Source organism: Trematomus bernacchii, unplaced genomic scaffold, assembly GCF_902827165.1.
Source record: "Trematomus bernacchii unplaced genomic scaffold, fTreBer1.1, whole genome shotgun sequence".
NCBI lineage: Eukaryota > Metazoa > Chordata > Actinopteri > Perciformes > Nototheniidae > Trematomus > Trematomus bernacchii.
In genome coordinates, this window is record NW_022987486.1 from 12,501 (window position 1) to 21,939 (window position 9,439).

The following is a 9,439-nucleotide window of genomic DNA, read 5'->3' on the forward strand; positions in this document are numbered from 1 at the left end:
TGCTCCGCCCTCCCCCCAGAGACTCACCTGGGTGAGTTTCACAGCTTCGCCCTCCCCCATGTTGCTCAGGTCGGCCTCCTCCTGGAACACCTGAGTGATATTGAGAGTCTGCAGGACGTCACGCAGAGAGTAAGAGCGTTCCAACAGGAAGCGGGGAAGCTGCACCTCCAACTTCCTGTTTCGGAGCAAAACATAAACAAGAAACTAAAATAAATCACGTCAAGAACGAGGATGGAAGGAATGAAGGAGTTAGGAGGTAGGACATGAGGGTATAGGAGGTAAGGGGTAGGAGGTAAGGGGTCAGGAGGTAGGAGATAAGGGGATAGGAGATGAGGGTATAGGAGGTAAGGGGTCAGGAGGCCTCACGTCTTCTTCAGCTGTCTGATCCAGGTCTGGATAAGGTCTCCGGTCACTGCCTCCTCCACTGAAGTGATGTCCACGTCTTCATCGGGCAGGACCACCAACATGGCCGCCCCGCCGGCCATCGGCAGCTTCAGGACGCCGGCCTTCAGCCCGAGGTCGTAGGCCAGGAAGAACTTATCTGCCCGGAACATCATGGGAACCATCACCACGCGGTACTTGTTCACGTAGAACCGCTCGTCCTGGGTGAGGGACTCGTTAAAGGACGGACTGAACTTAACTGCAAAACACAAACAACTTTATTTATACAACAAGACAAACATATAAACAACACAATCCTCAATACTTTAATAAACTGGTATCAGAGGTAACTCTGAAACTGGCATCAGGGGTTAACTCTGAAACTGGCATCAGGGGTTAACTCTGAAACTGTTATCGGAGGTAACTCTGAAACTGGCATCGGGGGTTAACTCTGAAACTGTTATCGGAGGTAACTCTGAAACTGGTATCGGAGGTAACTCTGAAACTGGCATCAGGGGTTAACTCTGAAACTGGCATCAGGGGTTAACTCTGAAACTGGCATCAGGGGTTAACTCTGAAACTGGTATCGGAGGTAACTCTGAAACTGGTATCGGAGGTAACTCTGAAACTGGTATCGGAGGTAACTCTGAAACTGGCATCGGAGGTAACTCTGAAACTGGTATCGGAGGTAACTCTGAAACTGGCATCAGGGGTTAACTCTGAAACTGGCATCAGGGGTTAACTCTGAAACTGGCATCAGGGGTTAACTCTGAAACTGGCATCAGGGGTTAACTCTGAAACTGGTATCGGAGGTAACTCTGAAACTGGCATCAGGGGTTAACTCTGAAACTGGCATCAGGGGTTAACTCTGAAACTGGTATCGGAGGTAACTCTGAAACTGGCATCAGGGGTTAACTCTGAAACTGGCATCGGAGGTAACTCTGAAACTGGTATCGGAGGTAACTCTGAAACTGGCATCAGGGGTTAACTCTGAAACTGGCATCAGGGGTTAACTCTGAAACTGGCATCAGGGGTTAACTCTGAAACTGGCATCAGGGGTTAACTCTGAAACTGGTATCGGAGGTAACTCTGAAACTGGCATCAGGGGTTAACTCTGAAACTGGCATCGGAGGTAACTCTGAAACTGGTATCGGAGGTAACTCTGAAACTGGCATCAGGGGTTAACTCTGAAACTGGCATCAGGGGTTAACTCTGAAACTGGCATCAGGGGTTAACTCTGAAACTGGTATCGGAGGTAACTCTGAAACTGGCATCAGGGGTTAACTCTGAAACTGGCATCAGGGGTTAACTCTGAAACTGGCATCAGGGGTTAACTCTGAAACTGGTATCGGAGGTAACTCTGAAACTGGTATCGGAGGTAACTCTGAAACTGGTATCGGAGGTAACTCTGAAACTGGTATCGGAGGTAACTCTGAAACTGGCATCAGGGGTTAACTCTGAAACTGGTATCAGGGGTTAACTCTGAAACTGTTATCGGAGGTAACTCTGAAACTGGCATCGGGGGTTAACTCTGAAACTGTTATCGGAGGTAACTCTGAAACTGGCATCGGGGGTTAACTCTGAAACTGTTATCGGAGGTAACTCTGAAACTGGCATCGGGGGTTAACTCTGAAACTGTTATCGGAGGTAACTCTGAAACTGGCATCGGGGGTTAACTCTGAAACTGTTATCGGAGGTAACTCTGAAACTGGCATCAGGGGGTAACTCTGAAACTGGTATCGGAGGTAACTCTGAAACTGGCATCAGGGGTTAACTCTGAAACTGGTATCAGGGGTTTACTCTGAAACTGGCATCAGGGGTTAACTCTGAAACTGGCATCAGGGGTTAACTCTGAAACTGGTATCGGAGGTAACTCTGAAACTGGCATCAGGGGTTAACTCTGAAACTGGCATCAGGGGTTAACTCTGAAACTGGCATCAGGGGTTAACTCTGAAACTGGTATCGGAGGTAACTCTGAAACTGGTATCGGAGGTAACTCTGAAACTGGTATCGGAGGTAACTCTGAAACTGGCATCGGAGGTAACTCTGAAACTGGTATCGGAGGTAACTCTGAAACTGGCATCAGGGGTTAACTCTGAAACTGGCATCAGGGGTTAACTCTGAAACTGGCATCAGGGGTTAACTCTGAAACTGGCATCAGGGGTTAACTCTGAAACTGGTATCGGAGGTAACTCTGAAACTGGCATCAGGGGTTAACTCTGAAACTGGCATCAGGGGTTAACTCTGAAACTGGTATCGGAGGTAACTCTGAAACTGGCATCAGGGGTTAACTCTGAAACTGGCATCAGGGGTTAACTCTGAAACTGGCATCAGGGGTTAACTCTGAAACTGGCATCAGGGGTTAACTCTGAAACTGGTATCGGAGGTAACTCTGAAACTGGCATCAGGGTTAACTCTGAAACTGGCATCAGGGGTTACCTTTGAAACTGGTATCGGAGGTAACTCTGAAACTGGCATCAGGGGTTAACTCTGAAACTGGCATCGGAGGTAACTCTGAAACTGGTATCGGGAGGTAACTCTGAAACTGGCATACAGGGGTTAACTCTGAAACTGCATCAAAAGGGGTTGAACTCTGAAAACTGGCAATCAGGGGTTAACCTCTGAAACTGGCATCAGGGGTTAACAACTCTGGGGAACTGGTATCGCGAGGTAACTCTGAAACTGGCATCAGGGTGTTAACTTCGTGAAACTGGATCATGGGTTAACTCGGAAACTGGTATCGAGGTAACTCGGAAACTGGTATGCGGAGGTAACTCTGAAACTGGTATCGGAGGTAACTCTGAAACTGGAGCGGAGGTAACTCTGAAACTGGCATCAGGGGTTAACTCTGAAACCTGGTATTCAGGGGTTAACTCTGAAACTGTTTATCGCGGAGGTAACTCTGAAACTGGCATCGGGGGTTCAACTCTGAAACCTGTTATCCGGAGGTAACGCTGGAAACTGGCATCGGGGGTTAACTCTGAAACTGTTATCGGAGGTAACATTCTGAAACTGGCATCTGGGGTTAACTCTGAAACTGTTATCGGGAGGTAACTCTGAAACTGGGCAATCGGGGTTAACTCTGAAACTGTTATCGGAGGTAACTCTGAAACTGGCATCGGGGGTTAACTTTGAAACTGTTATCGGAGGTAACTCTGAAACTGGCATCAGGGGGTAACTCTGAAACTGGTATCGGAGGTAACTCTGAAACTGGCATCAGGGGTTAACTCTGAAACTGGTATCAGGAGTTTACTCTGAAACTGGCATCTGGGGTTAACTCTGAAACTGGCATCAGGGGTTAACTCTGAAACTGGCATCAGGGGTTAACTCTGAAACTGGCATCAGGGGTTAACTCTGAAACTGGTATCGGAGGTAACTCTGAAAACTGGCATCAGGGTTAACTCTGAAACTGGCATCAGGGGTTAACTCTGAAACTGGTATCGGAGGTAACTCTGAAACTGGCATCAGGGTTAACTCTGAAACTGGCATCGGAGGTTAAACTCTGAAACTGGTATCGGGGTAACTCTGAAACTGGCTCAGGGGTTAACTCTGAAACTGGCATCATGGTTAACTCTGAAACTGGCAATCAGGGGTTAACTCTGAAACTGGTAACGGAGGTAACTCTGAAACTGGCAATCGGGGGTTAACTCTGAAACTGTTTATCGGAGGTAACTCTGAAACTGGCATCGGGGGTTAACTCTGAAACTGTTATCGGAGGTAACTCTGAAACTGGCATCGGGGGTTAACTCTGAAACTGTTATCGGAGGTAACTCTGAAACTGGCATCGGGGGTTAACTCTGAAACTGTTATCGGAGGTAACTCTGAAACTGGCATCGGGGGTTAACTCTGAAACTGTTATCGGAGGTAACTCTGAAACTGGCATCGGGGGTTAACTCTGAAACTGTTATCGGAGGTAACTCTGAAACTGGCATCAGGGGGTAACTCTGAAACTGGTATCGGAGGTAACTCTGAAACTGGCATCAGGGGTTAACTCTGAAACTGGTATCAGGAGTTTACTCTGAAACTGGCATCAGGGGTTAACTCTGAAACTGGCATCAGGGTGAACTCTGAAACTGGTATCCGGAGGTACTCTGAAACTGGTATCGGAGGTAAACTCTGAAAACTGGTATCGGAGGTACTCTGAAACTGGCATCGGAGGTAACTCTGAAACTGGTATCGGAGGTAACTACTGAACTGGCATCAGGGGGTTAACTCTGAAACTGGCATCAGGGGTTAACTCTGAAACTGGCATCAGTGGTTAACTCTGAAACTGGCATCAGGGGTTAACTCTGAAACTGGTATCAGGAGGTAACTCTGAAACTGGCATCAGGGGTTACTCTGAAACTGGGCATCAGGGGTTAACTCTGAAACTGGCATCAGGGGTTAACTCTGAAACTGGTATCGGAGGTAACTCTGAAACTGGTATCGGAGGTAACTCTGAAACTGGTATCGGAGGTAACTCTGAAACTGGCATCAGGGGTTAACTCTGAAACTGGTATCAGGGGTTAACTCTGAAACTGTTATCAGGAGGTAACTCTGAAACTGGCATCGGGGGTTACTCTGAAACTGTTATCGGAGGTAACTCTGAAACGGCATCGGGGGGTTAACTCTGAAACTGTTATCGGAGGTCGGGGGTAACTCTGAAACTGTTATCGGAGGTAACTCTGAAACTGGCATCGGGGTTAACTCTGAAACTGTTCGGAGGTAACTCTGAAACTGGCATCGGGGTTAACTCTGAAACTGTTATCGGAGGTAACTCTGAAACTGGCATCGGGGTAACTCTGAAACTGGTATCGGAGGTAACTCTGAAACTGGCATCAGGGGTAACTCTGAAACTGGTATCGGAGGTAACTCTGAAACTGGTATCGGAGGGTTACTCTGAAACTGGCATCAGGGGTTAACTCTGAAACTGGCATCCAGGGTTCTCTGAAACTGTTATCGGAGGTAACTCTGAAACTGGCATCAGGGGTTAACTCTGAAACTGGCATCAGGGGTTAACTCTGAAACTGGCATCAGGGGTTAACTCTGAAACTGGCATCAGGGGTTAACTCTGAAACTGGCATCAGGGGTTAACTCTGAAACTGGTATCGGAGGTAACTCTGAAACTGGTCAGGGGTTAACTCTGAAACTGGCATCAGGGGGTTAACTCTGAAACTGGCATCGGGGTAACTCTGAAACTGGTATCGAGGTAACTCTGAAACTGGTATCAGGTACTCTGAAACTGGTATCAGGTTAACTCTGAAACTGGCATCGGAGGTAACTCTGAAACTGGTATCGGAGGTAACTCTGAAACTGGCATCAGGGGTTAACTCTGAAACTGGCATCAGGGGTTAACTCTGAAACTGGTATCGGAGGTAACTCTGAAACTGGTATCGGAGGTAACTCTGAAACTGGTATCGGAGGTAACTCTGAAACTGGTATCGGAGGTAACTCTGAAACTGGCATCAGGGGTTAACTCTGAAACTGGCATCAGGGGGTAACTCTGAAACTGGTATCGGAGGTAACTCTGAACTGGCATCAGGGTTAACTCTGAAACTGGCATCAGGGGTTAACTCTGAAACTGGCATCAGGGGTTAACTCTGAAACTGGTATCGGAGGTAACTCTGAAACTGGTATCGGAGGTAACTCTGAAACTGGCATCGGAGGTAACTCTGAAACTGGCATCGGAGGTAACTCTGAAACTGGCATCAGGGGTTAACTCTGAAACTGGCATCAGGGGTTAACTCTGAAACTGGTATCGGAGGTAACTCTGAAACTGGTATCGGAGGTAACTCTGAAACTGGTATCGGAGGTAACTCTGAAACTGGTATCGGAGGTAACTCTGAAACTGGCATCGGAGGTAACTCTGAAACTGGTATCGGAGGTAACTCTGAAACTGGCATCAGGGGTTAACTCTGAAACTGGTATCAGGGGTTAACTCTGAAACTGGTATCGGAGGTAACTCTGAAACTGGTATCAGGGGGTAACTCTGAAACTGGCATCAGGGGGTAACTCTGAAACTGGTATCGGAGGTAACTCTGAAACTGGTATCGGAGGTAACTCTGAAACTGGTATCGGAGGTAACTCTGAAACTGGCATCGGAGGTAACTCTGAAACTGGTATCGGAGGTAACTCTGAAACTGGCATCAGGGGTTAACTCTGAAACTGGTATCAGGGGTTAACTCTGAAACTGTATCGGAGGTAACTCTGAAACTGGTATCAGGGGTTAACTCTGAAACTGGCATCAGGGGGTAACTCTGAAACTGGTATCGGAGGTAACTCTGAAACTGGTATCGGAGGTAACTCTGAAACTGGTATCAGGGGGTAACTCTGAAACTGGTATCGGAGGTAACTCTGAAACTGGTATCGGAGGTAACTCTGAAACTGGTATCAGGGGTGTAACTCTGAAACTGGTATCAGGGGTTAACTCTGAAACTGGTATCGGAGGTAACTCTGAAACTGGTATCGGAGGTAACTCTGAAACTGGTATCAGGGGTTAACTCTGAAACTGGTATCGGAGGTAACTCTGAAACTGGTATCAGGGGTTAACTCTGAAACTGGTATCAGGAGGTAACTCTGAAACTGGTATCAGGGGTTAACTCTGAAACTGGTATCGGAGGTAACTCTGAAACTGGTATCGGAGGTAACTCTGAAACTGGTATCGGAGGTAACTCTGAAACTTACCCTGGTAAGCAGCAGCAGTGGCGATCAACAGCTGGGTCTGGGGGTCCAGGTCGGTCACCAGCTCCCTAACAGTGTCTCCGGTCCATTCCTGAGCCAACAGGTTGATGGTGCTGGCCGCTTCCAATGGTGACGTGTAGGCCAGACTCTTAGCGCTCCCTCCAAACTTGGTCTGAACCAGGTCCTGGAAGGACGAGGACACCTGGAGGCCTTGTCTGGGGAGGAGGGCCACGCCCTGCCTCAGGTTCATGTCAAGGCTGCCATCCTGCACCGTGGTCCTGAGACTCTGGAATAGGTCTGAGGACAGATTCTGGATTACTGACCATCATGAGGTCTCAGAGACTGACTGACGGTACTCATCATGTGAGCAGAAACCAGTTTACACCGGCTTCATTTTACATTTCCTACTTCCTGATTTAACCATCTTCTTGGCCCTTGAGTTGGATCTGGATCATCCCAGCCGGAGTAAGATGCTGTTATCCCTGTAATCAAAACCTTTAGTGGCCATAAACTGCCTGTCTCTATCAACCTGGTTCCTAACTGGCGGCAGTCGCTCAGTCTGTAGGGACTTGGTCTTGGAACCGAAGGGTCGCCGGTTCACGGTTAAAAAATACAGAAGATAAAGAGTGTGAGCTGGTAGCTATGTACAGTACCAGTCAAACGTTTGGACACACCTTCTCATTCAATGGTTTTTGTTTATTTGTATTTGTTTCTACTTTGTAGATTAATACTGAAGACATCAAAACTATGAAAGAACTCATATGGAATTATCTAGCTAACAAAAAAGTGTTAACAAATCCAGAATATGATTTTTAATTTAGATTCTTCAAAGTAGCCCCCTTTTGCCTTGATGACAGCTTTGCTCTCTCTTGGCTTCTGGCTTGGAAGCATGGAGGAGGAAGTGTGATGGAGGGGGGGGGGACCTGGTTCCTACCTGGGAGGCTCTGGGGGTCCAGGCCCTGCAGACGGAGGCCTTGCAGCAGCTGGTCCTGGGTCGGTCCGGCAGCAGCGCTCAGCAGCGGCAGCAGCGCGGAGGACAAAGTGAAAACGGACAGGAAGACGTTGTCGTCTGTCCGGCTGGAGACTGCGCGGTACAGCCGGGTCGCGAAGTCTGCGTTCCTATTGGTCAGGTCCTGCAGAGAGGCGGGCTGACAGGAGGCAAGCAGCAGGAGGCCGACCAATGAGAGAAGGGCACAGGGAGCCATGGTAACAGCGCCCTCTGTGAAGGAGACGGGAACATCACTAACATGCTAACTGCTATCATTATTACCATACACAGATCAATACAAATATACTAAAGATAAAATATTTAACACACAGCCTAAAAAGCACAAACACACACACCCTTACAAGCACACACACACACACACACACACACACACACACACACACACACACACCACACACACACCCACACAACACACACACACACACACACACACACACACACACACACACACACACACACACACACACACACACACACACACACACACACTCTTACAAGCACGCGCACACACACCCTTACAAGCACACACACAAGCACACACACACACACACGCACACACGCGCACACGCGCACACACACTCTTACAAGCGCACGCGCACACACACACACACACACACACACACACACACACACACACACACACACACACACACACACACACACACACACACACACACACACACACACACACACACACACACACACACACACACACACAAGCACGCGCACACACACCCTTACAAGCACACACACACATACAAGCGCACGCGCGCACACGCGCACACACACACACACACTCTTACAAGCGCGCGCGCGCACACACACACACACACACACACACACACACACACACACACACACACACACACACACACACACACACACACACACACACACACACACACACACACACACACACACACACACACACACACACACACACACACACACACACACACCTTTGTTGATCTTCTTTGTGTTTCAGTATTTTCCCGAGATGCGCATCACCATGAACATCGAGCCCTGTTCAATCAGCATCACTTCCGGTCTCTGATCTTCAAAATAAACCTTCCGTCCCCACGCAGGGCCCCCGATCAGACTCCAGGCGGCCCGGAGAGGAGGCGTGAAGTTATCTTTGCTTTGACCTAACAATTCATATGTAGATTAAACTAAATGTGAAACGAGCAGCGTCCCGCTTCACTGCGTGGCAGCGCTCCGACACTTTCACGCTTTTATTGTGAAGACGCCTTTTCCGGACCTCATTTTCTCTAACAACAACAGAACCGCGCATGCGCACTGAGAGCAGCCTGATGTCATGGCCTTACCTGTTCAAGTCAACAGGGGGCGCTGCAGCAGCACGAGACATTATATAAAATATAAGAAATATAC

The 9,439-nt window shown here is 48.4% G+C and overlaps 1 protein-coding gene across 1 annotated transcript in view; it reads right to left on the reverse strand.

The window, feature by feature from the left end:
- LOC117499003 (protein Z-dependent protease inhibitor-like) overlaps positions 1–9,391 on the reverse strand; it is a 10,667-nt gene extending 1,276 nt beyond the window's left edge. The window contains exons 1-5 of the mRNA XM_034151232.1: positions 9,010–9,391; positions 7,976–8,260; positions 7,045–7,338; positions 367–640; positions 28–175 (exon numbers count right to left, since the gene is read on the reverse strand). Of these exons, the coding sequence (XP_034007123.1) occupies positions 28–175; positions 367–640; positions 7,045–7,338; positions 7,976–8,246 (987 nt within the window). The 5' untranslated portion in view covers positions 8,247–8,260; positions 9,010–9,391. The remainder of the gene's footprint in view (positions 1–27; positions 176–366; positions 641–7,044; positions 7,339–7,975; positions 8,261–9,009) is intronic.
- Between the last annotated feature and the right edge of the window lie 48 nt (positions 9,392–9,439).